The 27,030-nt window shown below is 44.2% G+C and overlaps 1 protein-coding gene across 1 annotated transcript; it reads right to left on the bottom strand.

Moving 5' to 3' along the window:
- Positions 1-417: 417 nt before the first annotated feature.
- NRDC (nardilysin convertase) lies at positions 418-26,420 on the bottom strand. Its single transcript, XM_066556163.1, has 31 exons — positions 26,198-26,420; positions 21,943-22,255; positions 21,675-21,756; positions 20,954-21,107; positions 19,199-19,272; positions 17,690-17,785; positions 16,623-16,745; positions 15,291-15,348; positions 14,260-14,333; positions 13,998-14,067; positions 13,556-13,633; positions 13,001-13,121; positions 12,864-12,922; positions 12,236-12,290; positions 10,872-10,976; positions 10,495-10,618; positions 9,925-10,011; positions 9,208-9,327; positions 8,443-8,494; positions 7,181-7,331; positions 6,020-6,147; positions 5,171-5,333; positions 4,457-4,488; positions 4,042-4,180; positions 3,569-3,616; positions 3,236-3,288; positions 2,536-2,619; positions 1,576-1,666; positions 1,169-1,285; positions 851-940; positions 418-631 (listed from the first exon to the last, which is right to left on the bottom strand). Exons 1-31 carry the CDS (start codon positions 26,395-26,397, stop codon positions 437-439), a joined length of 3,336 nt encoding a protein of 1,111 aa, XP_066412260.1. The 5' UTR covers positions 26,398-26,420; the 3' UTR covers positions 418-436.
- Between the last annotated feature and the right edge of the window lie 610 nt (positions 26,421-27,030).

Below are 27,030 nucleotides of genomic sequence, written 5' to 3'. Positions count from 1 at the left end.
TAATTTTGTCTCTGTTGCACATACAGAAAAACTAAAAAAGCAGTGTGAGATGGAAGCCTTGGGCTTTTCTCCCCCTCCCAGCCACTGTCACTGCTCCAGGAGCGCTGCAGATCCTTCCTGAGGAGCTGTCACTGCTGCTGAGGAGCTGCTGCAGCACTGCAGGGATGGTGCAGGCCAGGCTGGACACGAGGGCAGAGCCCACAGCTCCAGGCAGCTGGAGAGGAGAGCGTGGGGAGGTCAGGGCTGTGCCTCTTCTCAATGAACATGGGAAGGTGATGAGAGGTTGGCTGGAAACTTGAGGAAAGCTTCCTCAGTGTCTGAATGGGCTCTTCATCCCAGCTACCACTACAGCTCTGGTTTAATAAAAATAGGTTTGTAATGTTGGTGTTGCAGAAAGCACCTGTATTACACAGCAGGGCAGGGGAAGGTATCAGTTTTATTTCAATATTTTATGGTAAGGGAGAACATTCAGAGTTGATGTGTAGGCTTTGATGTCCTTGATGGAAGTAAAGTCACGCATCAAAGAGGAGGGGGGCAATAAAACAAGATGAGGTATTTCAGCAGATGAAGAGTTCTGTCCTGAGACAGCTGTCACCTCTGAGTCCCCTTCGTGCTTTCCATATCCAATCACCTGGAAAAAGGGACCAGGAGAGAAATTGGGATCTCATTCAGTGTTTCTATGCCCTGACAATTAACTTGAGATACCGAAATGCAATTCTAACAAGAACATTACTTATAAATGAAGAAAATGTGGATAACCAGAGTAAAAGGTACATCACAGATCTCCTCTCCCACACTCTTACTGCACTCTGCTCCTTGAAGGTGGCAGCAGGAGCTGACAGACACTCACATGTACACTGAGCACTTTCCTCTGGTTGCTTCTGTGGTCTTGGAACCAGTTGACCAGGTCTGCTTGTGTGATAGACTTGAGAGCTTCAATCTGAAACCCACAGCAAGGAGGTTTTAGCAGCACAGTGGCAATTCAAATCATTTTAAACATAAAAAATATTTCCTCTGCGACCTCTACTCCACTGGATAAAAGAACCTTTTTAAAAGAACATGTAATTTTAGAGCCAGTGTGTCACTAGTAGCATAAATCCCATTTATGTTTTTGAAACTTCTGCAAAAGCAGTGTGGTTTTTGTGTGCCACAGCTGCAGGACACCCACCTCCCGTGCCAGCCTGTCAAACAGGTACTGCTGGGTCACCACTTCATTCCAGTTCCTGTCCACTTCTTCCCCAAGGTGGGAGTCTTCACATTCCTTCAGTTTTATCAAAGCTGTTACCTACATGGGAAAAACAGAATTAGCTTTAATGGGTTTAAAACTACCTTAAATTTAGCATCACAGTCACTGCAGTTGAGAGAAAAGCTGAATTACATTAACAAGGTAGCTCCTTGCTTTTGGAGCTTAACTGCAAATGGCCACAGATTGGAAGTTTAGGGAACAACAGCAGAACAGAGCAAGAGGCAGATTTTAAAAGGTGATGCCTTTGTCCAGAAAACCTCAGAAAATCACCAGATAGCTGAAAGTGAATCAGGCAGCTCAAAGAAGAGCTTTTCAAGATGATGTTTTACCTGGGTGTTAAATGCCTCTTCAGTTAAATCCTTGATTTTCTCTTCAAAGCAAGAAAGGAACTCCTCTATTTTCCTGTCAACCAATTCAGAACTAAAAGAGAAACCAATAATTAAATAAGGCAGGAAAAATCAAACAAAAAAAATTTCCACAAATTATTAAGGGGTAAAGTAACAGCCCCCATATGATGAGGAAGGGACAGGCTCACTGCTGTAGTCCCCTGAAAACTCATCTGAGAACACCTGGTGGTCAGTTTGTGCAGTGCTCTCATTTTCAGCTGTGCCCAGGTACCCCAGGAGCTGTGATGCTGCTGGGGTCCTGCTCTGCTGTCCCCAGCTGCAGCCCTGAGCCCTGCAGAGTTTGGGGCTACAGGACTGAAAGAAAATGTGATGTGATAGGTTCCGAGGTTTCTGACACATTGAAACCCTCACTGATGACAAAAACCTCAGTAGTGGAAGTGTCCAAATGTAAAAATCAGATGCAGCAGCACTGTGCTAATGAAGTTTTCACTGACACTGTTATTTTTCACAAGTGGCACATTTTTCAAAAAACCCTTCAACTCTGGCAGGTCAAATGCTTGCAGTTCAAAGGCCCAGCTTTGAACAAAACTATAACAGTGCTGTGCCTGCTGAACATGAGCCACAAGAACAGCTAGACAGGATTTGACCTCTCCTGGCAGGATAGCTTCAAAAGGGCAGGGGGATATTTTACTTAGTCTTGAGATTACTTTTCACTATTCAAGTCACGATCAGTGCAGTTTTAAGAAACCTGAGGCTACTGTTTTATTCAGGTGCTGGGTTTGAATCAGGATATTGTGACTGTCAGCAGTGTCCCTTCTGACATCCCCTTGAATTAAAAAATCCCTCTGTGGCCTGAAACAGCTGGGGAATCTCACCTGGGAGCAGGTGACTCCCACAGCCAGGGCTGGGAGTGGTGAAGAACTTTCCCCACAGAGCACTTACTTGTATTTAGTTGCCTGGGTTGCAACTGTGACTGAGAAGCCAAGAATCCCAGAAGTGTTCCTGCAGGTGGGGTACACGTGGTAGCTTAAAAGAAAAAAGGACACAAGCACAATTAACTTTTCATTTACAGGACATGCTGCAAGTTAAAATAGTGTTGGTACTTTAGACAGAAAAAATGTGAGATTTAAATTTGCAATAGTCTTATTTATTTTCTGCATTGATGCTTTTCAGTGTTTTCTCAGCCTTAGGAAATCCTTTTAAACTTGAGAGTGTTTGTATTTGGGTTCCTGCAAACTCATCCAAGCAGAGTGAGAGACCCAGAGCTGTGAAAAGCCTGCTCCAGTTTCCTGAGGTAGCAGGGTGCCTCTGAGGGAGGCTGCTCAGCACCACAGAGCTGCTGTGAAAACAGCCCTGGGGAAGGGGGGCTGAGTGTGGAAGTGCAAGGAACAACTTTATGCTGAATAATTCTGAGTTAACACACTGGTAATAGATGCAATTCTTACAGAAGTCAAAAGCAACTTGGCTTGCTTGCACCTTGTATTGATGGGTGCTTTTGGTTTTGAAATGTTGATGTTGCTGTTTCCATTACAGTAACTGAGGATTAGCCACTGTGCAGGAAGGACTCCCAGAGTAAAAGCACCAGAGACCAGTCAAAGCAGGAGTGTAGGAGCAGGTGCAGAATTCCTCCCAGTGAACTCACCCAAGGGTCTGCTTGGTCCTCAGGAAGTCAAAGCAAGGCTCCTCCATGTGCATCTGAAAGAGCACAAAGGTACAGCAGAGGTGACACTGCTTGCAGCCCCTCGTGGGCTCCACACAGAGCAGGGGGACACTGAAGTGCCCCTGGCCAGCCACAACCACAGCATTAAGAGAGCTCAGTCCTGTGGGCTGGGAGCTACAGAACAGTCTCCTGTGGTGTCCATCACTGCAGCACCCAAACATTGCAGCCAGGGGCAGCAACAGAAAACTGGGGGCCAGTCAGCCCTGTGGCCTCAGCTCCAAGCAGCGCTCAGGGGAGACACAAACACAAACTTACCACAAGCAGCTCCATCAGGGTGTATTCCCTCAGGTTCCTGGCACCTGACTGGAAAGAGAATGAAGAATTTAGGGTGGGTTTCATGGGAATGCTCAGGCCAAGGTGACTTGTGGCACACACCTCAGCCTGGACTGCAGCACGGAGGGACAATTCACAGCAGGGACAGGTGGGAAGTTCTGGTTTTCCCTGAGGGGACAGGCCCAGCCCAGCACCCAAGATCAGAGCTGGGGACACCAGGAAGCCACCACAGCACTAACCCAGCTCCCAGCACTAGTGCAGGAAGGGAGGTGCTGGCTTCAGGGAACCCCCCAGCTTGGATTTCAGGCTCAACTCACCTGGGTTGAGCCTTGGGCACAGGGCCTGTGCTCACAGGAGGGGTGTGTGTGTGTGTGTCCCCTCTGTGCCATCCCTGTGCAGAGCCTGCTCTCAGGGAGGGGTGGTGCAGAGGAGCAGGCCAGCCCAGCACACAGTACCTGGTAATAGACTGTCACCTCGGAGTTGGCGTCGCCCTTGTTGAGAGTTTTCACCTTACACAGCAGGTGGGTGTTGGGCAAATCCACCACCCGGAACTGCACGGGGCAGGGATGGGCCAGGGGGGCAAAGTGGAGCTTTCTGGGGGGAGCACAAACAGCACAACTTAAACACCTGCTCACACCTTGGCCAAAACCAGAGAACACCCAGACATTTACACACTTGGTCTGACATAATTTTCCCCTTCTCCAAACCAGAACTGTCTGCTCAAACTGCCACCATCAACAGGCACCTCCTGCAAACACCAGAGGGAAGAAGGGAATTTCTCAGCACTCCCACTCTAACTCCCTCCTCCAGAAAAGAATCTTGATTATAGTTTCCATATAATAAGCAATTAAAGAGTCAAGAGATACTCACTGAACAACATAATTCAGGAAATCCTTTGCTTCCTAGGGAAGAAAGCAAACATCAGCTTTAGTTAGAAGAGAATTATTACCCCAGTTCACAACCACAGACCCCAGGGTAGCACTTGAGAGAGTGAGCCCCAAGCAGAGCTGAGCTGTCCTACTCCCTGCATCCCTGCATTCCTACATCCCTGCTTCCTCACATTGTCCCCAGTCCCTCCAGCCTTCTCTGCGCCACACTGCAGAGTCTCCATGCTGCTTTTTGCACTTCTCCAGAAGGAGAAGGCACAAGCCAAAGAAATAGCACCAGTTATCCTTACTCCATGTGTTTGCCACTCAATGAGATTTAACCAAACCATGCAGGCAAATTCCCAGGATAAATGTGCTCTGAGGGAAGCCTCCTCCTGTGGCACCACTGTGGGAATTTCTCCATATCAAATATATCAATACACCAAACAATATAAAACATAGTGGCAACAGGAGAAATAGATTACAGACATCTACTACATTTTTTCCTATCAGCAGTTTAAATCCAAATTCCTGGAAACTTCTGTTCAAACTGGCAACTGTGGACTGCCATTGGCTTGTCCCCATGAGCACTCCTGAGGTGCTGGAGGTGAAGCTGCCCAGCACCCACGGGACTCCAGACTGCCGGAGCAGAGGCAGCATCAGAGTTCAGTGTGGTAAATCCCAGAGTGAGCAGTGGCACTGCCAGGGCTGCACTCACCCTGCTGGTGAAGTTGCCCTGCACGAGCCCCTCCACGAAGAGCTGTGACTTGAAGGCGCTGACGAAGGCGGAGAGGGCGTCGATGGAGAGCCCCTTCATCAGCGTCTGGTACTTGTCGATCATGGACCAGCGGCCGTGCTCCAGGATCAGCAGCCGCACGTCCCTGCAGGGAGCACAGGCAGGGCTCACCAGGAGCTGCTGCATGCCAGAGATGCCACTCCAGATGCAGACAGGGAGAGGCTGCAGAGCCCATGGCTGGCTGTGCCCTCCCCCAGCAGCTGCTGCTGGCTCCAGGTCACTGTGGGACAGTGGCTCCCTGGCCACGCGTCTGCCCCGCTGCTGCGGGGCTGCTGTGTCACAGACACGTTTTCTGAAAAACCCTTTCCTTAGGATTTTTCCTCCTGAGAAGCTGAGAGGCCTCAGGAACAAAATGTAAACAATGGTTATCTGCTGCTGTGGAATGCAACAGGTGGATCTGTGATTGGTCTCATGTGGTTGTTTCTAATTAATGGCCAATCACAGTCAGCTGGCTCAGACTCTCTGTCCGAGACACAAGCTTTTGTTATGATTCATTTTCTATTCTTAGCTAGCCTTCTGATGAAATCCTTTCTTCTATTCTTTTAGTATAGTTCTAATACAATATATATCACAAAATAATAAATCAAGCCTTCTGAAACACGGAGTCAGATCCTCGTCTCTTCCCTCATCCTTGGACCCCTGTGAACACGGTCACACTGCTGGGGCTCCCTAAGCTACAGCAAAGCCTGCACACAGCCCTGTGAGCACAGAGCAGGGATCCCTGAGCCCCTCAGCTCAGCCTCAGCCACTGCTGCCCTCCCCAGAACTCACTTGGCCAGAGTCTCGGGTTTAATGAGGATGTTGTAGTATGTTTTCTTCAGCTGCTCTGTTATCATTTCAAAAACTGCTGGAGTAAAGCTGAAGTCAGACAAGTAATCGATGATGAGCTGAAATAGAAGCTGTAAAGAGAACAGTTTCAATTGGGGGTTTTGTTGGTTTAATTTAATGCTGTACAATAATATAAAATTATCATTAATAAAATTATCATTATTGAGACATGGAGCATTACTAAAGCACATTCCTCCATCCTGACAGATGGTCTTCACTAAACAATTCTATCCCAAATGACTGTTTCAGAAGGGCAGTGCTTTTACACAGTGAATAAGCTCAATATCCCAAATCAATAGGAGTTTCCACATTCTATTGAAACCAATCTAGCCTGGAACCCCCAACATTTCTGTATTCAATATTCCATTTTTTCCTTTTAAAGCTGACCAGCCCAATGACATCACAACAGACACATCATTCAGGATTAAAAAAGAGAATATTCAGACCCTGCTGCTTGTGTATTTGGTTTTTTCTGTTAAAACTCCTATTAATAAGTCTGTCAAGTGATTAATGGTCTTAAAGCTCCAGCAAAGCTCTTGCAATAGAAGTTAATGGTTGTCTCCTCTTCACTGTGTGTCCTCTCTGTGCCTGCCATGTCTTACATGAATTTAGGGAATGGGAACAGGGATCCCCCAATCCTCTCAGCAAGCCAACACAGAAAATCTGCACCCAAAATGATCATGTTCAGAAGCTGGATCTCCAAAGTCAAATTGAAACCAAAATCTCTTTTCAGACACCCTTCTCCAGACATCATGCAAATAGGCACAACTTAGAGATAGAAAGGCTCCAAGCCTCTTTATGGCCATGGGAGACACAAAGCTCTTTTTACAGGAAAGGTTGTTAAAATTTTAATGGAGATACAGTTATTACTTAAAAGGAAGATTTAAGTCAGCCTGAAGTCAGTAATTTGAGCTTGTGTAAGTTCACACAACTCCATCTTTATACATGTAAGCACAAGAAAAAAGCAGCACATTTGCTGCATTACCCTGCCAGGGACTAATTTTTCTATTTAAAACACCTCATGCAACCATTCACAGCTCCAGAACAGCACACACACTGCAAAGCTGCAGGCATAACAGCAGTGAGGAGAGGAGCAGAGCTTACAGGTAGTTTGTGATTGAATCCTTTCACTCTGATGATCAGGCCATACTCTCCAGCCACCAGCTTGTACTCCAGCTGAGCCACGTCTGCTTCATAAGCTGGTTCCCCCAGGTTGTGGGAAAGGATGTTTACAAATGTATCAAACAAGACTATGCTGGAGGGAGAAAAGGGCAGGGGGTTAAAAAGAAAGAAATAAAGGATGGACTAAATATGAAAGTTAAGCCCGATGAGCTTGACAGTGCATGCAGTGAATTCCAACAGAAATGGAATTTGTGTAAAATGAGATTCAAAAAGAAATTTTCCCAAAAAAATAGAAATAGAGAATGCAGGTTTCCCTTTGTGCAAAAAGCACATGACACTATTTAAAAATGATCTGGACATCCAGCAATGTGTCAGGATGTCCTCGAAATGTGAAAAATTCCAGCTTCACAAGATTTAAGGTTTCTTCAAGGTAAGAATGCACATTTTAACAAGACAATACTCAAAACATGGAAAAATCACAGCAAATTAAATTATTTCACTTTGTGTAAAGGCCTGGAGAACAGATAGACTCAGTTATGCTCAATACTTGAGTAATGAGATGATTGTGTATGTACCAAGATAAAATAATAATAATAATAAGCTAGAGCAAAGCAGGCTACACAACCTGGAAACTGCAGTCCCTGCTTTCAGGTTTTTGTTATTGCCTGGATTCCAATTCAAAGATTAAACTAACACACCTCCTGAAAACAGATTTAAAAAGGCTTTCCCAAAACATGATTTGTGCAAGTTTTGGCAGGCTCATGACAACAGCACTGTGACAGTTTACAAGTGGCAATCTCAGCCTGGGGCAAGCCAAGTGCAGCAGACCCAGGAGTGCACCCAGAGCTCTGCCTGACCCCAGCTGCTCTCCCAAGGCTGCTGCAGCCTCTTCTCCTGCTCCTGCAGGCTCCCAGGATGCTGGGACACGCTCAGGACATGACTGTGGGCTGCTCTTTTCAGGAGCAGCTCCTCTCTGAGCACTGCTGCTGTCACATTGCTTTTCCCCAGGCTTGCCCTGGGGAATATCACACCATGAACTCCTTACGCATCTGTTGGCTGCAGGCAGGACCTGCTGCAGAACCACCATCACCAAACTGCAGATAAAACCACAAGGAAGGTGGAAGGATGTGAGAAAAGGACACCTTATTCTATTCCTGCTTAAAATGAAAGTGTCTTCCCAGTTTTTCACTAGGTATGGTAGTTTAGTTACTCTGCAAGGTAAGCATAAGTAATAGAATCCTCACTTCTCTGCAGACTGCTGTATCAATGGAGAGATCAGATGGAATCGAACATAACCTGGGGAGGAAAAGGAAATTTCAATGAGCAATTGTACAGAAAGTGACAACTTTCTGAACTCAAATATATTTTCATCAAGTTGCTCTTTGGTGACAATTCGACTTTAATGAAAATGGTCATTCATGTATAACACTTTTTTTCTTATTTTAAGTCATCATTAAATGTCTTCTCCTTATTCTAAAAATCTTTCCTTTGAAGTACCAAATATTGGAAAACAAAGCTGTGCTTTGCAGAATACTCCCATGGCATGACCACTATAAATAGAAAAAGAAAACTTCACAGAACATCTGTTTAAGAGACACTAAATTCTGCCTGAAAGCAGCAATATATTTTACACCTCTGTCTCTGATCCAGGCTGTATTTTTCTCTTTCTGTAGAAGAGACTATGTCCCTTCTAATTAAAGCGCTCCTTCCTTCTGAAGCCCCTGTCTCAGCAGCATATTCTGTCTGCCCAATCCTGTCCCCACACAGACTGTTCAGAAGTCAGTAAATTTCAGTGATTCCACTTTTCAACATGAGGTATCAGCAGGGTGTCTTTGTTGCCTTAGCTCACCTGCTTCTCTTTTATTGTAGCTAATAAACATATCAAAAGGACCATGGAAGAGCTGACAGCAAGTTTAAATGGTGAACACTACCACGGATTATTTGCCTTCAAATAAATTCCAGCTGGTAAAAACAGGGTCTTGCTATTCAGAAAGCCCTCAGGCATTTACCTTTTGGGATTTTGAATTTATCATCCTTCCTGTACCAGAGACAGCCTTGTTGTGTGCTGAGTGTTTTGACTGGATATTCTGTCTCGGGGCAGTCAGAAACTTTCAAAGCAAAGTCGGTGGCTAACAAAGAGAAAAAGCACACCAAAACCATGTGTTAGTGTGTTTCACAGACACAATCAGGCTAAATTCATCCAAGTCTTCAAAAGTATCAAAAAATACATTTTTCCCCTCTAGTTTTCTGAATTATTTGTGACAGTACTTTCCTGGACCCAAAGAATACCTCTTTTTCACTTCCACACCAGAACAGTGGCTGAAGCAGACCAGAAGTGGTGGCATCACATTTCCATCCAGGACACAAGTCCAGGCTTTCATTTCTTTTGCTTTTGGCAACAAAGCCAGATGGTATTTAGGTGCTTTCAGAAACAGGAGGATTAAGCAAATAAAATTCTCTTCTAAGGTGTCTGAAGCTCTGCATTAACTCCCACTGACTGTGAGGCCTGCTCTGTTATGGATATATCATCTGTAATTTTATATACCTTAAAATAACTCACTTCTTAAGCTTATAAATAAAAGAAGAGCAAATAAAATCCAGCTGAACAGAGTGCTCATGTTTTAATTTGTAAAAACCGGTTGATACCAGTTTAGGTTGTTTTTAAACCACAGCAAATTCTCAAATAAATCACTGGGGAAGATTTCACTCATGCCCAGGTGCCTTACCTATGTATTTGTTCTCCTCTGGAAGGTGTAAATCCGGATTTAACTCAAAGTCACTGTCCCATAAATCACTCCAGTAGCTGTCAATATCTGTTACAAGCCATGAAATGCATTAGTTCAACAGGAAGGGAAGGACATCCTATTTCCAGACATCTTTTCCCAATCTCCAGAAAGATCTGCAGAATCACAGCAGTTTCTTAACATCCCCCCATTCCTCAGGACTCTTTCTAAATCCCTGCCTACAAAATCTTCTGGAGCAGGACTGGAGCAGCCCTATTAAAAAGCAAATCAAGTCTGCCTCAGTAACCCAGCTCCCCCCACAGCCTGTGCTCCACTGCTGTTCCTTCCCTGAATGGCAGCCCAGTGCAGCTCACTGGGACTCTGCCTCCCAAAGAAACTGCACGAGTGGGAATCCACTGGCAGCAAACAAAGAGCAGGTTTGGGTGGCACAGAGACTGATGGTGAGCTCAATAAAGCACTGAAGATTCATTTCCCCCCTTGTATTTTGTGTTGTCATCCTTTCACTTCCTCTAATGCGGGAATCAGAGATTCTCAGCTCTGCTGCTGTTTTACCTTCCATGCTGTACTGAGTCCCAAACCACTTCTCTTTGAGGTGACACTGGCCTTCGTTGGCAGCAGACAGCAAAACCAGGTTGGCTCTCTGAGGGCTGAGCTGGTTCAGGGCATCAGCAATGATCTGCAAGTTCCAGACAATAGTTCAGTTCAAATGCAGCTGACTGCCTGAGCCAGCAAAGACTTCTCAGTTGGAATGTAGGAAGAACAAGAAAAAACAAGCTTACAAAACAGATTTGCTTTCTGAATACAACAAGTGTTTCAATTAATACAAAACCTGTGCCTGCATTATGTTTAATTACAAATGCCTGTATTACACAGCATGCACATGTTTTCCTTACATCAAAACATATAATCAGAGTTCAAAGAACATTTACCTCTGGCTTGTATTCAAACAAGAGCTGGTCTCCTGTCAGAAAATCTTCCTTCTGAAACAACTGCATGTTCTCACAAAGGTTTTCCACATAGTCAACTGGATCTGTCTGCAAGCAAAGAAATAAAGCTATTTGTCACATAATTAGAAACCCAAGATACCCATTTTCTGTTCTGAGAAGAGCTTGACTAGTCAGATATGTTGAGCATGTGTTGGATGCTGTGCTTGTTACAGCATTTCGTTTCAGTTATTAAATTAAATATGTTTCATAACCATATCTAATGTTCGGTCTCCTCTGAGAATCCTGACATTTCAGACACATCATCTTTGTAGAAAAAACCTTGATTATGCAGTTTACAGGCATGAAATCTACTAAGTTAAAGACCCAGCAGAAAGCACTCCTTGCCTCCAGGGGACACAAGCACAGCCCTGCAACAATTCAAGATCTAAAGTGACCTGGAAAGCACAAGGCAAGGAACTGCAGCTCCTGCACGAGGAGCTCTGGCTCTGCTCCTTTCCCCAGCCATGATTTAACTCAAAGTCGTGATTTAACTCTGCTCCTTTCCCCAGCCATGATGTGCAGGGTGAGGAGGGGGAGTTCTCCTGTTTGAACATGAAATACATGCTGCTCTTAGCAGGGTAAGGCTGCCTGGAGGACCAGGCTGCTCAGCTTCTTGCCAAACGCTTTTGGGGTGTTTGCACCAGGTAGCACAGGACTGAACAGATCCTGGGGCAGACAGAGAGCACAGGACACCTGGAAAGAGCTGAGTCTTGTAAATGTAGTGGGAAACATGCCCAAGGATTTCCTAAGACACCAAACACCTGAGAAAACATTAAACCTCTCCTAGGCACCCCCTAAGCATTCATGCTAGCCCTGCCTGTGAGACCATCATTCCTTAGCACAGCTCCATCCACCAGGCAGAAAACTGGGGTGCCATGACTAAGTCATTCTTCTGCCCCTGGGATTCATTCACAAGCCTGTCACAACAGCACACACAAATCTATCTTCCTGCTGTATGGAGTATTTCTATGGATGGATTTGTTTTCCCAAAAGGAAATTTCAGTGCCATTCAAAGAAAAAAAACCAAGTTACCTAGCAAGAAACAGAACATGACTAAATGTAGTAGGAGTAAGAAAATCTAAACTGAAAGAGCCTACCTAGCAGGTAAGGAATGAAAAATCAACATTAAATTCTGTTAGGGAAAAATCCCAATATTTCTCTGCCTAGAATACATCTCCTTTCAGCAAAATACAGCCTCATTAAGTGCACAATGTATTTCTTCTCAAATAGAACTTCAAAAATGTGTTTCAAAATGAAAAAGTAATTACTTTTCATGGTTTACCTATTTCAGAACAGAGGATAAATACCTGTTCCTGGTAGTGAAATTCATTAGCTTCAATCTTTTGTATTTCTTCCCATATTCTGCAAAGGAAGAAGAAGATAATAAAAGTGGATTTTCTCCAGTATTCCACAACATTTACCAAGAATCTTAAAAAAGGAGCCTTCTAGGAAAGGCATCAATGGTGGGATGGATGATTCATTCAGGTACAAGACACAGAAGCCAATATTAAATGCACTTCCCAAAATGGCATTTCTCAGTACTGGCAGAAAGTTCTTCCATTTCCCAAAGAGAAAGTTAACTAACAAGTGTCAAAATCTGATACCTAATTAATATAAAGGCTAACACAAGAACACCCAGTCCTGACTCCCACAGACCTGGCTCAACAAATTCTTTTAAAATGAACACAAAACTGCACCTGACCTCTACACTAGTTCAGCTTACTAAACTGAAGGAATCACATCACAATAAGCATAAACATTTAGAAAAATTCTTTTTAAACTTTTTTAAATGGACGTGTTTTCCACACAGACAAGTTTTACTAGTGACTCCCTGTTTATGCTTCAGGAACTCCAGAAAAAGGGCAAACACTACAAATAACAGGAAAATGGAGAAGGACACCACCAGAAATATCTGCTGGAGTGGCAAACGCTTGCCTTTGATCTGGCCCCCTTCTCTGCAGCATCTTCACGTACTGAAACACAACGTGGGCCACCTGCAGACAGAAAGGAACAGATTCATCTTTCCAGCCATTAGGGGAACAGCAGGAAAAACAAGCTGCAGGACACCATACCTCATAGAAGTGCTTGTAACCTTCATCAGTCAAAGTCACAGAAATGCTGAAGATGGAGTAAGTGGAGTTCTGTTCAAACCCTGTCTCTCCATTTCCTCCATACAATGCAAGGGCCCAAAACCTATAGAAGAGTGAAAGGTATTTATTAATTAATCCTTTCATCTTTGTTTGAGCTTAGCTAGAAGCAGTATATCACAGGGTATCTCTATTCCAGAGGCTTTCAATCCATTTACAGTTTACAAAAAGCTTTTCCAGTTTAAGGATGTGACCTCAGGATACAGAATTAAAGAAAAACAGTGAAAAAGTTAAGTAACCTTTTGGAGATCTCAAAGATCAGTCAGAGATAGTGCTGATCCATGACTCACAGACAAAAATCCCATTTATTTCTTACTTGGGTTTATCATCACCTCACAGAATATCACTACAAAACACTGATAAAAAAAGGCAGGCTTGGCCCGCTTTTACATCTATAGAAAATACAAATACACAAAAGAGAGTTTATCTGTATTTGAATGAGATCAAAGCATTTAATAACTGTGCTTAAAAACCACATACTTTTTCCTAAGGAAAGAAAGAACACTGCCTTTGCCTTCATGTCCCACCAGCCAGGAAATATAATGAAGAGGCTTCACCCTAAGAGAAAGTTTGGAAGAGATTAGATGCCAGGAGGTAACACATTTCACAGAAAGAATTCAAATCACTGGGCTAATGACTGAAATATGCACTGTCTCTTTTTTCAGGGCAAGTTTTGCATTTTCAGGCAGAATTAAGATAATAAGCTGAAAGTGTGGGAGTTCAGAACATAATGACTGATCTGAGTCAGTGAGGAAAGGGAAGTGTATTTGCAGCAGTTGAATTCATTTTTAAATGAATTCAGCTAGGAGACTAGCTGAACCAAAGTAATCAGACAAGTAAATGAGATTCTTTGGTTTGTTGTGAAAGTCAAGAAATTATTCACAGCATAAACAAGGTAGAAGTAAAATGCAGCACAGTGTACCTGTAATACTGTTCTTGAGGAGGAAGGGCCCAAGTGATGGTCAATGAATGAACTTTCCTGATTGGAACAACTGGACACAAATGAATGGATTCATTATAAATATATGTGACGAGACAGAGATAAGAAATTTTACATAATGCAGAAAGAATAGTTAAAAGCTACTTTAAACCACATAGAATCACTCTACAAAATATCTGGATCACCCAAAGAAAATTTCTTTCAACACTCAGGTATTCAAAACATTTAAATCCATTTCACTTACCTCTGTAAAGCTTGTGAAACTCTGGTGTGTCAAAAGGCTGAGTCAGATGGCCAAAGCTGGGCTTGGGTAAACCACTAAAAAGCAAAATGGAAGTGTGATGTTACTGGCAGGGGTTCAGGGCTACACTGAGATATTCAAAGGCATCAGGACCACAGCCCTGCAGGACACCAGGAGTCTGGAAAAGGCCCTTGTCCTGTTTTTAAGGGTGCAGGCCAGCATCCCCCCAGCCCCAGGGAGGTTCCCTGGAGGCAGCCTGCCCACACAACTGAACAATTAACCCAGAGGTGTGGATACCACCCCAACACCTCCCCTTCCTTCTGTACAAGAAGCACAAAGCCTGATTCTGTACAGCCAAGAACAGCAAACAACATCCTGAGTTCACCCTGCACCCGAGGAATCCTGATGGATTGTCCTGTGGGGCAGGAGGCATGAGGAGGGGAGTGGCCAGGACAGACAAAAGTGTCTCTGAACGGCATCAGGCTCTCACAAGAGCACTTCCAAGCACCACATTTTTTTCCCTTGCAAAAGGGAAAAAAATGCTTTTCAAGTTAGCAGAGCTTTTGCAGAATCCCCTTTTTAGAGGGCATATTGGAGTGAACCATTAAAAAAAGATTTATTTCTAACCCATTGCCACCCAAGGATGACACTTAAATTCCAGATACGATGTTAATTAATTTTGCTTCTAATTATTTTTGACACAAAGCAAAGATAAGCAATGTGAAATGATAATCTAAGTTTGAATGACTTATCATAAAGTCAAGGCATCAGCACATATTAAGCAAACACTGCTTCAAGTTAGCACCACACAGCTCACAGCCTAAATAATTGTTAAGCAGAAACAAAATCTTCCTGGAACAATTAACAGTGGTCTTAATTTAAAAAGTTGCCGTGGTTTTTTTTTCTCAGATAAGAATGTTAATTAACAAATGGTGATTTCCTTTGTTTCTCCAGTAAGGGATTTTTAAAAATGTCATTTTAAGAAGAGATAATTTTATCATCTGCAGTGTCTTTATGCATCAAATGAATCTTACTTATTTGGGATCTCAGAGAAGATTTCTGTCACCCACTTTTCCAATGTATCCAGTGTTTCTAAAAAAGAGAGAAGAAAGACAGAAATGCAATTTCCTCAAGATCTAAGACAAGTTACCTTATCTCACCAGTTCAGTTATTTCAAAGAGGCTGCAAGTCAGTGTATTTGAAAACTGCCAAGTTCTACATTTTAAACTTCAAAGCTGTTGGTTTGAACCAATTCTTAACATTTGCTGAGCTGTATCTGTGGCCACAGCTCTGGGTTTGTGTAGGGGCTCAAATCCCAGGCTGACACAACTGGGATTTAAAGTTCAGTAGTGTCTGGAGTGACTGCAGAAGGAATTACTGTCTTAGGGATCTACAAAAGGGATCACCAGGACTTGCAACTCTTTCCCCGACTCTCTAAATTATACAGAGGAGTTTTCCCCCTCAAACTCAGTCCTGCAGTCCCAAGGATTCCTTCTCCCCATCCTCTTTTCTGAGGAAAGTAAGTCACAAACCAGAAAGGTTTTTTAAAATAAAAACTTTTCTTGTTTAAGCAACCATTCTGAACTCCAGAAGTGATGTTGTATATGTAAACAACAGCAGGAAAAAGGTCTGGATGGGGTAGGAGGAGGATTCAATGCTGGGTTTGTTTTAACAGAGAAGGAAACACAAAACTGACCTGGCTGGTTATCAGGTACCACCATTTTCTTCCCAAACACCATAGAAAATATTACAATCCATCACTGGCTAAATGACTATTCAAGAGGCATTCAGCACCCTTACTGTCTAGATCAAAATTAAAAGCAAAGGAGAAGAAAAGAAAGAATGCCTCTATTATTACTATCTCCATTTTAGAGATGGAAATTGTAATCAGTTTTAGCATTCAACAAAACTCCTCCCTAAACACAAACCATAATCCATTTTAATAGAATTTTTCAAGGTATGGGGGAAAAAAATAGAACTTCTACTCCTCCTAGACAAACAAGACAATTTGATTGGGAGATTCAGTCACAGTGTCCCCATCACTTGCTGAGGAGTTCCACTGTTGATGGCAGAGAAACTAGCAGCATTAATTCATTTAAGTGGTTTGACTCTTCATTGCTACAAGATTATTTCTGAAATGTTATCTTTGAGATTTTCCCTTCTGTGTTAACATGGAACCCATTCAAAAGGTTTCTCAAGAAGCAGCAGGATGACAATAACACAGCACAATTGCTCAGGTCCTGTTTCATTTGGAAACCAGGCTAAAATCTACATATAAATACCCTCTGCAGGACTGGACAAACCACTAGACTGGCTTGGGCTACAAAGGCAGCAATGAGGCTGCTCTTAAGGAGAGCTGATGTTACCTTTAGACTGGACAACCAAGGTCATGTAGTGAGCAGAGTAATGGCGCTGCCAGAATTCCCTCAGCCTGGTGTAGGTGTCGATGTTGTTCAGCTTGGGCTCGTGCTTGAGGGTATCTGCATTACCTGCAAACATCACAGGGGAGGCAGGGCCAGTCATCCACACAGCAAGAACACCCCTGGTGAGAATCCACTTCCCTCCCTGGCTCTAATCATGGTAAAGCACATTAAAAATACCTAACAGAAAACTGGAGTGAAAGGAGTGTTAAGTGAAACTGGGTATTTTCTGATTTCTGGCTCTTATCCAAAGGACAGCTGATATTTTTATAACAAGGAAGGCCAGAGTCCTCCTGCATTATCACATCTCCCACAGGTCCAGCTCACTGTGTATTGCCAGCAATTCCCTCACCAGTGGAACTTCCAGAACAGCAGAGGGAAAAGGAGGAGGAAATATAAAGCTCAGTGTACGTCACCACAGAAATTTATAAAAACAAGCTACACTTCAAAGCTGGTAACTATAATACCCATCAATCACACTGCATTTACACACTCACCAGCACCACAGGGTGAGGGAGACAGGACTGGACTGTCCAAGAGAAGGACAAATTTCCATTTTGCTCCTATCACATGGCGGTGAAGGTCTAACTTCCAGAAATTCAACAATGAATTATTTACTAGGAAAAGCCTCTCTTGACAGACAACTAGAAATAATTTATTTTTCCAGGAAATTCTACTAGCAAAAAAACCCAAGCTTCAGCAAGATGGAGATGACTCAGAGAGCACCACCTTTGTGTTAAGAGAAAGTTCCATAATTATACACCTTGGGCACCCAGTTATAACATAGCAAAAAGCAGTATCAGAAAAAAAAGTATCTTAAAAAGGAGACAGCTGCTTTTATTCCCAACCATTTTCCTGTAAAATGGATAATTGCTTGAACTCTTCTGAACAAGTTTAATGGCTGCTGTGATATGACAGTCCATGTTAGTGCATCTAACCATTCAAACTTCTAAGTGGTTAAAAGTTTAATTATCATTACCATTTTAGAACAGAAATACCCCAAAAGGACTTACCCCAAAAGAATTTCTTCATAGGGTGTCCAGGCCTGGCAAGACTCCCAAATAACATCTCCTTTCTGTTGGCATCAGAGGGCCTTGCAAGCTGATACTCTGTTAATTATAAGAATTTGCAGTGGCATGCATCAAAGTTTGACATCATGTTCCCACAAAACAAAGCACAAATCCCAGCCAAACTGAAAAGGAGACATATCACACAGATGCAGTCTGGAATTTCTTTTAATATATGAATGCAGTAGTGAAATAAGAAAGTAATAATGAATACAAGAGGAAAAATATAGCTGAGAAGTAAAGAAGGTGTTAGAAGTAAAGTGTCAAGAAGGAAAAGCATGTAAAGCACCACTTTATCCTGTCTGAATGCTCTGATTATGTTAAGTTCAATGGGGACAAAATTAATCAATATTATATAGGACCAGGCCCTGCAGTAAGAGCCAGAGAACAATTAAAAATCTGTTTCTACCATATGTCACACAGACCAACTCCTAGCCTAATAATGAAATAAGAAATTGAAGGGTGAACAAGATAAGTTTCTAAAAATGCAGTTTTACAACCACTTTACACTAATCTAAATATGGGGCTCTGCCAAAATCAATTCACCCTCCTGAACTGCGTTTTCCCATTCCTGTTTTGCTGGTAATAACAACCATGTACAGCAGAGCTGTAAACTAATTCCTGTGGCTGGGCTCTCCTGCAGCCAGCTCAGCAAGCTGACACCATTTCCTGGGCAGCACATTACCATGGTGTCACTGCAAGGCAAGGACTGGTTCTGCACCACCAAGGTGCAAAATGGCTGAAGCTGTTGAAGAACCACACCTTAACTCAGGCAGGTCCTTGTTTACACTGACTTTTATCGAAATTCAAAGATCAAATCATCCCCTTTCCCTGCCAGAAGACAGATAAAGAAAATTACTTGGAATAAATATTTGACCTAGTTGGGATATCTGCTTTTTTTTTTCCTAAAACAGTGACATTTTAGAGGCAGTCTGGGAGTATCCATCACATATAAGAAAATCAACACTCCACTCGCTTTTGTGCCTGGTTTAATTTCCTTCTGGGAAGTGACTTTTTAGTTATTCAGGTGTTAGAATAAGGAGACAAGTAAAACGACCTCAACTGATTGTATTAACTCTGCACAGGACTGGAGAGAGCTCTAGGGCTCTGCTGGAGCTAAAGGCATTTTGTTCACTGCAGGGCATCCACATGCTCATGTAACTGCCCTGCCAGTTTCTGCCAAACCACTTCAGATTATTAATTTCCAATTAGTGAAAATGTGAGGGCAAACTCTCATAGTGCTGGCACCACATCCAGTTTTTCTTCCTCTAAAAGCCACTGATAGCTAGCAGCCACAAAGCTTCAATTCAAGATTTTAATCTCTCTGTAAATTATGTGAAGTTGACTGAAGTGCTTAGAAGGGGAGTCAACACAGAAACCAATAAACAATATTAAAAAGTAGGTTTTGCTTTAAGAAGATGGGCTAAACACACAGGCAAAGATTCTCTTACTTACCACTGTCCACAGCCTCCACTTCTCGATCTATTGCATCCCTGATCATTAATGGGTGAATAAAGAATTGTGCCCACCTATGGAACAGAAAAATTCATATACTTTTCTTTAGTGTCTATTAAACTAGGCCAAACCCCCAGTAATTACATCCAACATCTACTGTTTTGGTTTACAAAGTTGCATGACTTACTAGGAGCTATGTCATTCTTGACTATCATGTCTTAAAGGAAGACAAAAGATACCAGAAAGCAAAGGGCAGAACTTCCCAGCTCCAGAGTGGGACTGAATTGGTTGGATGCAGTAGGACATGGGTGCAGGACTGTCTGCATTACATCCTGAGAATGATCACACCAGATGATCACACAAGTGATCCACCTAATCTGCAATCTGGAGCTGATAGGGACCAGTATCAGGGGCTTCAGAGGAAATGCCCAGTTGTTCCTCAGGAACAACATGCCCACATGGGGAAAGTTTCTTCCTAACTCCAGGAAACAAAATGCTGTGAAACACAAGTTTCTATATCCATTACAATTTTACTATCTACTATAAAAGTCAGCATTGTCATCCAAATAAATTTCTTCTGTATCCTCAGAGAGCAGAGCACTGGAAAGGGAGAGATCTGCAGTGCATGGGGACTCTGCAGAAGGCTGCCAGAGAATCTAATAGTTCTGGTTAATTTGCTGAGGTTTTTTAATGAAAAAGTGAACTGGCTGAAGCAAAAGGTTAGGAGCAATAAAAGGTTAAAAGTAATATATCTGTGATGGAGTTCTATGGCCAGAAGACCCATTACACTGAAGACAACTGAAAGGTGATGTCTTTCCATTTCTTCAGATCCACAAGTGCTTGAATGAGCAGAATTCATCCTCAGCACTCATTTACCTCCTTTGTATGAGAAGCTGTCCTACAGAACTCCTGATTTCTGTTTCCCTCTGCACCAAGCAAGCTGTTGTGACAGATTGCAATTATATTTTTTTATTCTTTTACACTTCCAAACATCTTAAAAAGCTGAATTAATCTGCAAATGGAAGCTGAAATTGGCCTAGTAAAGTAAAATTTAGGTTATACTTGGAAAAATGTGCAAATGTGTTGCTCTTAAGTCAAAGTAAATTTGCAGTGGAGCCTACTCTGCTCCTGAGATATTTTATGGCATCAAGAGTATTCAGCTATACCCCTGTGAATGAGAAATTCCTCTCACTAAAGGAAACCATGCCAACCAGTGGAGCTCTGTTGTTCCCAAAGCACAAAAGAGCAAGTTAAGCACTTTCTGGCAAAAGAGACATTCAGCAGTGAATAACCTGCCCCGGGTTAAATGCCTCCCTCTGAGACACACATTGTACCACAACTTTGAAGACTGCCTGAAACAAACTAACAATTTAGAAAAAACAGTAACTCTACCAGAACAGACATTTCAAAGGATGAGTCCCTGGGATTCTGGGAGCACTTCCCCTCTGATCAGTTGTCACATTGCATAACATTTCTCCTGTCATCGATGCTACTAGTTTAAGAGTGCCAAAACAATCAAAGAGCTGCATGTGTTAAGACTTAAACATAAGTCCTACATAATCCCACAGCAAAGAAACCAGCAACATATCCAAAGGGAAACATCACTTTCCTATATTCAGTATCACTGCTGTAGTGCTATGGAAGTGCAGCAACAGCTTTGATCATCCCAAAATGAAGAACTGGACAAATACACCCAAGCTCCTGAGGCACACACAGACATTAATTAACACCTAGTCACCATTCACACAAAGTTACCTATCCAGGGCTTCTTTGAAGTACTTCCTCTGCACATCAAACTGGAACACTGTCCTCTCACAGTCCGTCGAGGCGTTGTCACCACCCCCGTGTTTCTTCAGGAACGCATCGAAGCCATTCTCATCTGGGTACTTCAAACTGCCCATAAAAACCACTGCAACAAAAAATCACCAGCAGTGCCAAAATGGCAGCAATCTGTTAATCCTGACTGCAGCTAGAGCAACCCCTCTGTGACTGACCCACAGCCCAGAGGAAGCCTGGCTGATCTGCCCAGTACCTGCTGTAGTTTGCCTCTGACAGTGCCCTCCCAGGCAGGCCTGGCCCCAGCCAGGCAGGAACAGTATTTTGAAACACACCTGGTCAGAAACTTCACGTGGTTTCTGTGTCCACACTACTAATTCATCACCCTTTACCAGGAGACAAAGGTCCATAGCTCCAACCTGGTCTACAGAGCCACAGGTAACATAATTCCCCTCAATTTAATGGGTAACAAATGAAATTGATATAAGCTCATGCACAGCTTGGCAAAGTGTATGAGACACCTTCTCTCATATTAAGAACTCCTTACTAAGTCAGTATTTGTATAAAATCACAAGCTCATGAAAATAAATTCTCCAATAGCCACATTAGGAATTGATACTAAATACTTCAGAAATGCAGAGCTACACAGCACCCATTTTGCACTGAAGCTGGAGAAGATGAAACAGGAGCAGATACATACTATGTTCCAGGAAGTGTGCTAATCCAGGCAGATCTTCAGGGTCAGAGAAGCTGCCAACAGCAACACAGAGGGCTGCTGCAGACTAGAGAAAATACAACATTCTCAGTAAAAGCTGCTTCAAGAACACTTCAGGAAAATGACAGAAGTACAAGATGGATCAATTGGGACAGGCACAATAAAGAGGTCTTGTCTGAACACCTAATCACACGTTTCAGACCTCAAGAAAGTTCACTCTATATTTTTGCACCCTACAGCTTTAAGTACATACCTGCTTTTCTGAACAACCTCTCTTTCTTGTCTCTTCCTTTTCAGCCAGCTCTTCTAATTCACTGTTGTCAGAATCATTGAAATCCTCATTATCTCCATCACTGTCCTCACTCTCATCCCCCTCATCACACTCATCATCATCTTCTTTGCCATCTTCAATCTCAGCTCCAGAGTCATCATATTCATCACTGCCCTCTTCAGAATCATCATCATCATTATCCTCCTCCTCTTCCTCTGAAGATGTTGGGGCACCATCCAAGTAATTCAAATCCGAAATCAAAAGTGCACATAAGCCATTCTGCAGTTTGATATACCTGAAAGAATAATTTTGTGCAATGAATACGTTCATTTCCTAGGTTTGAATTTTCAGAATTGTAAAAATTTCATTATTTCATGTAATACTTAGAGACTGATTTCCTAGTGAAAATCTAATGGTAGGCAGGACTGAGCAGTTTTATAGCAGGAAAGTAAAACATTCTTCTGCTATTCAACAGCTCTAGGAATAAGAAGCAGTTCAGGGCAGTAGCAGAAGCCCTTCTCCCATGAGGTCAAGCTCACTGATTTTGGCTTTTATTCTTCTCTTTGTGAAACATTTAAGCTATTAGCACTCACTTCATGCACTCAGGACAGGCAAACCTGAATTTCAACCATCTTTTAGGCTTGTCAGGCTCTTGGAAACAGGTGTGATGTGACAAAATGAAGATCTTAGTCTTTCCTTCTAGCTAGGCCCCAGAGCATTTGATTTGATTTGTTTTCATCAATGGTTTCTAATAAATGGGGTCTGCAGATGTAGCAGGCAAGTGTTGGAAAGGAGAGAGCTCCTCTGCAGGCTCCACAGAACCAGTGACAGGGAACTGGCTGGGCTCCTATCAAGAAGCAATAAACTCTGTGTGTTTAAGTTTTTAAGAAGTTTTTAAACATGTGTCTATACATATAAATAAAACCCCACAAGCCCTTTGTGCAGCACCCTTCTACAACTTTTCACTCTGAGGACTGCAAGCACCAATGCTCTGCACTACAAGAGCCCTCATCAGTATTCATTTACCATCAAATCTGGAACAGTCACAATTTATCAAATTAGCCAGAGCATCCCTGCCAGGAGCATGCACCAGCAGCAGAAAGGAAGGAATGCTGGTCCAGAAAATACTTCATCCACCCTATGAACCAGTGTGATGGAGACCTGTGGTATCTGATCCAGCAGAAACACACATACAAAAAAAAGCAAGCTAGAATAAAATAAATCCATGGTCACATCCCACACTCCCAGAAAAATCTGAGATACAGAGCACAGAACCACAGAAGAGTCTTTGTTGAAAGGGGCCTTTAGAGGTCATCTGCTCCAATCCCCAGTTTGTACCAGGTCAGAACCTTGCCATGTAGACACAGCTCCTGCACTACCAAGTCTATGAAAAAAGCTAATGAGCAGAAGCCTGATAGTTGTGTTAAGGTTATGACTAATGACCCAAGGGGAGGTGACAGAGCTTACTCTGGGCCAGGGTTTTGTGATCCTGCACACACCCAGTTTCCCTGCTGCAAGGCTGCTGAGCAGGACTAATCTGCTCTACCCAAAAGCAAAATGCATTTTGACTCATTCAAACTCCAGCAGACACTGTGTAACTTGCAGGGATGCTCTGATGAACTGCAGGAGGCACAGAGAGTGCTGGAATATCTGTGAACAAAGTGAATCCTCCTGCATTCTGAAAGCACGTTTGTGAACCATTCCCACCAGACACAAGTCCCACTGCACAACTGCAGCTCTCCTGAATGTCCCAAAACACACACTGCACATGTGGGTGCTTCAGCCTCCGGGCAGCTGAGAGCCAAAGCCCAGACAGCACCTTCCAGCACCTCCTTGTCCACACACAACCTGTGCCCTGCAGGTTTGCACAGCTGCTGCAGAACCCCAGCACTGGTGTGGAGCAGAGAACAGAACGGGGCTGCTCTTCCTGAGGAACAATGTGCCATAAAGCTGCTCAGCCAGGTGCATCCAGCAGCTCTTGCTGATCCTTTGCACAGAGCCCCATTAAGCTAATGGAGCAGATTATACTAATTTTACATTGCTCATCTGGAGGCTCGTGGGTGTTGCACCCAGGACAGAAAGCAGCAAGGACAAGGCCGGTGCTGCTGGAGGCTCTCGGATTTCACTCCAGCAGGATTTAACCAGCTTAGGTTATCCAGAGCACAGGCACCACTGACACAGGTGTTCTTTACTTTTTCCATGTTTCAGTCCGATGGAAAAGGACAAATGTAACTAATATCCACTAGTATGCAAAATACAGTACAAAAATGCAATGGCATAAGGTAGAAACAGAAGCAAGCACAGTTCAATTGCTTTTTTGAAGGACTATACAGCATTGTTGTAAGTGAGGCCAAATTATAAAATAAAATTCAAATTCTTAAAAATACTGCTTAAATCTCCTGAATAAGTTTAAACAGGATTGTTCTCACACCAAGTTTTTCTTTGACAATTGTTTAGAAGTCAGTATTGAAATACATATCAGTGCATGGTAAACACTGAGAGAAATGCTATAATTTCACAAATGACAATAAATACAGGACCATGAAATTCCATATATGGATGAATGTAAATAAAACATACATTTTTGGTTAATTTAACTACACAGTTACAGCTCTAATGAGCAAACTTTTAGCATGACAAATATTTTGTCCCAACAAACCCACTTTTGAAAATACATCCTGATATCTACATCAGAGCTCCTTTGGTTTTGTGAATGTTATTTGAGAGGGCAAAATAAGACATTTTCCATGATGTTAAGACTGATGTCACCAGACACAGACACTAAGCCCACAGTGACTGGGCTGCAGCACACATCACTGAAGCATGAAGAGGGGAAAACGTGTCAGCACCATCACATCTGTCAGCACCATCACATCACCCGCCAGGACACCCCATCAGGAGGTTTGGGACATCACACCTGGACACAGGTTCAGTGTGGCTTTGCTTCCAGACACACTGAACTTCTCTTCCATAAGGACAATGTCTGTGCTCTGCCAGGCTCACTTCACGCACATGGAAATGAGTCTGAAAGGATGTTAACTCTGTGCTTCCAACTGAAAAATTCTTTTAAGACTGGGCAGTAGGATTTCTGAAAGATTTTGGTATTAGTTTATGTTATAAGCAAACACTGTCTCCAATTCTCACATGCAGAGGAGGGTCCTGAGCCTCAAAATAGACAGTGACAGCCTTCAATGGATTTCCCAAGCTTCATCCACCAGTGTGCTGCTTCAGGCAGCAAAAGCAGGAGTTTCTTAACCTGACAGCATCAGCACTGTGAGCTTTGCATGAAGACAAGCCTGCCACAAAGTAGCATGACTAAGAATGCCATCAGGAGAGGCAGGCAGAGATCCGGAGGAAGCAGCAAGGAAGTAGGGCAAGAAGGGAGGGAGCAAGTTTCTCCCTGAGCCAATGGGCACAGCCCTCTTCAGGCAGCCAGCAGGGAATCTCACTGCCAGCCAATGTCACTGCAAACCCAAACTTCAGTTCCAGGCTCAGGCAGCAGATTCTCCACTGGCTGCACAGATTAGACATCATGAAAATTAAAGATAAATTTTAAAAAGCAGCTCGAACAAGGGCTGGATAATCTTCTCTCTTACAGGAAGAAGTTATAACAGTGTCCTTTCAAGAACAGACTGCCCTACAGCATCCAACAAGCTCAACCTCTGCTGGAGTTTTCATCCGAGTCTCTCGCTGGGTCTGGGCCACAGACGCTGTACACCGTGCTCAGGGAAGTTGATCTTTTTCATCACTTTTTGGGGTATTACTCAGAAATATTGAAATAAAAACACAAACAAAATGGCAGCCTAAAAGCACTTTGCCTCAACTCACAGATACGTTTGCATTAAAACTTAGAAGCTCATCTAAAACAGGAAGAGTACCAGTTCTTAAGTTGGGATCTGCTCTGAAATACTTAAACCGCACTTTGCACTGAAGGCTTTCGGAGAGGAGCTGCCGAGCCGAGGGCTGCGAACTAGCGCTGAATTGGCCATTGCTGTGCCTGGAGAACACCCAGCAGCGAGCAGCCTGGGCACAAGGGCCGATCCTCCCGCCCTGTGCCCGCAGCCCACCCTCAGGACGAACACAACCTCAGGACCGCCAGTCTCCTTTCCTCACAGACAGGCCCCAGCTGCCCGGGCCGCCGGAACCAGCCCGACTGCCATCCCCGGGGTCCCCGGCCCACCCCACCGCCCGGCTGGGCTGCCCCGGCGGCAGCCCGTCCTGCCGCACCCGCCCTCACCGGTACTGCTTGGGGTCGCTGGGGGACTTGACGATGTCGGGGTCACCGAGGTTGTGTTCGGGACCGGCCTCCCCGCGCTCTTCCTCCTCGTCCCCGTGAGGCGAGCGGCCCCCGGCGTCGCGGCCCCCCTCCGCGGCCTGCTGCCCCACCGCAAGCTCCGGGCTGCCGTAGCCGCACGTCGCCTTGTTCCTGCCGGGCATGGCAGCGGTGCTGCCGCTCCACAGCGGCCGGACAACGGCCCGTCCCGGCCGCAAGCCCCCGGCCACGGCCCGCCCGCGGGGACCCCCGGCCGCCGCCGCCCGCCCGCTCCGAGCGAGGGCGGCCGCGAGAATGCGCATGCGCATAGCTGCGCAGCGCTCCCATTGGTGGAGACAAGGCTGCCGGCGTGAGCGGGTGGGGGAAGCCATGAATGGAGGAGTGAAGGGGAGGATGTGGCTGCTTTTAAGAATAGGGCGGAGCGGGCAGAGAAATCAGAAGGGTGAGAAAAAGGCGGAAGAGCGGATACATATTTCGGGGACTGAGCTGTGCGCCGCCACGTTCCAATGAGTATGACCGCCCGACGCCTGAGCTGCGCTCCCCTGCTCTCGCCTTGGAATAGTCCAACAGCCAGCTGGCGGAAGCCAGCCTCCTGCCCTCAGCTCCATCACCGATTGGTTAGGCTGGCTGTCGCTCTAGCCTGCAGTGACCAATCAGCTCTCGGGCCGGCTGTCGGCAGCATGGAGGGCTCCGTGGGCCGCCGTTGCCGGGAAGGGAACGAGCAGCGCAAAGGCAGTGCCCACGGCTGCCCGACAGAGACCGCTCCTTGATCTTTGCCTGCCCCTCCGGCAGCTCTC

The sequence above is a fragment of the Molothrus aeneus genome, chromosome 9, assembly GCF_037042795.1.
Source record: "Molothrus aeneus isolate 106 chromosome 9, BPBGC_Maene_1.0, whole genome shotgun sequence".
NCBI classification, from domain to species: domain Eukaryota; kingdom Metazoa; phylum Chordata; class Aves; order Passeriformes; family Icteridae; genus Molothrus; species Molothrus aeneus.
This window is presented reverse-complemented; position numbering and strand designations above follow the sequence as displayed.

What these genes read in the sequence shown, in the direction of transcription:
- NRDC (XM_066556163.1), bottom strand. Translation starts at nt 26,397, where the DNA reads ATGCCCGGCAGGAACAAGGCGACGTGCGGCTACGGCAGCCCGGAGCTT. An exon ending in AGTGGAGGCTGTGGACAGTG is followed by an intron (nt 17,786 to 19,198) that starts GTAAGTAAGAGA and finishes TATAATTAACAG; the next exon opens with AGTATCAGCTTGCAAGGCCC. An exon ending in GTTACAAGCACTTCTATGAG is followed by an intron (nt 12,923 to 13,000) that starts GTATGGTGTCCT and finishes TTCTGTCTGCAG; the next exon opens with GTGGCCCACGTTGTGTTTCA.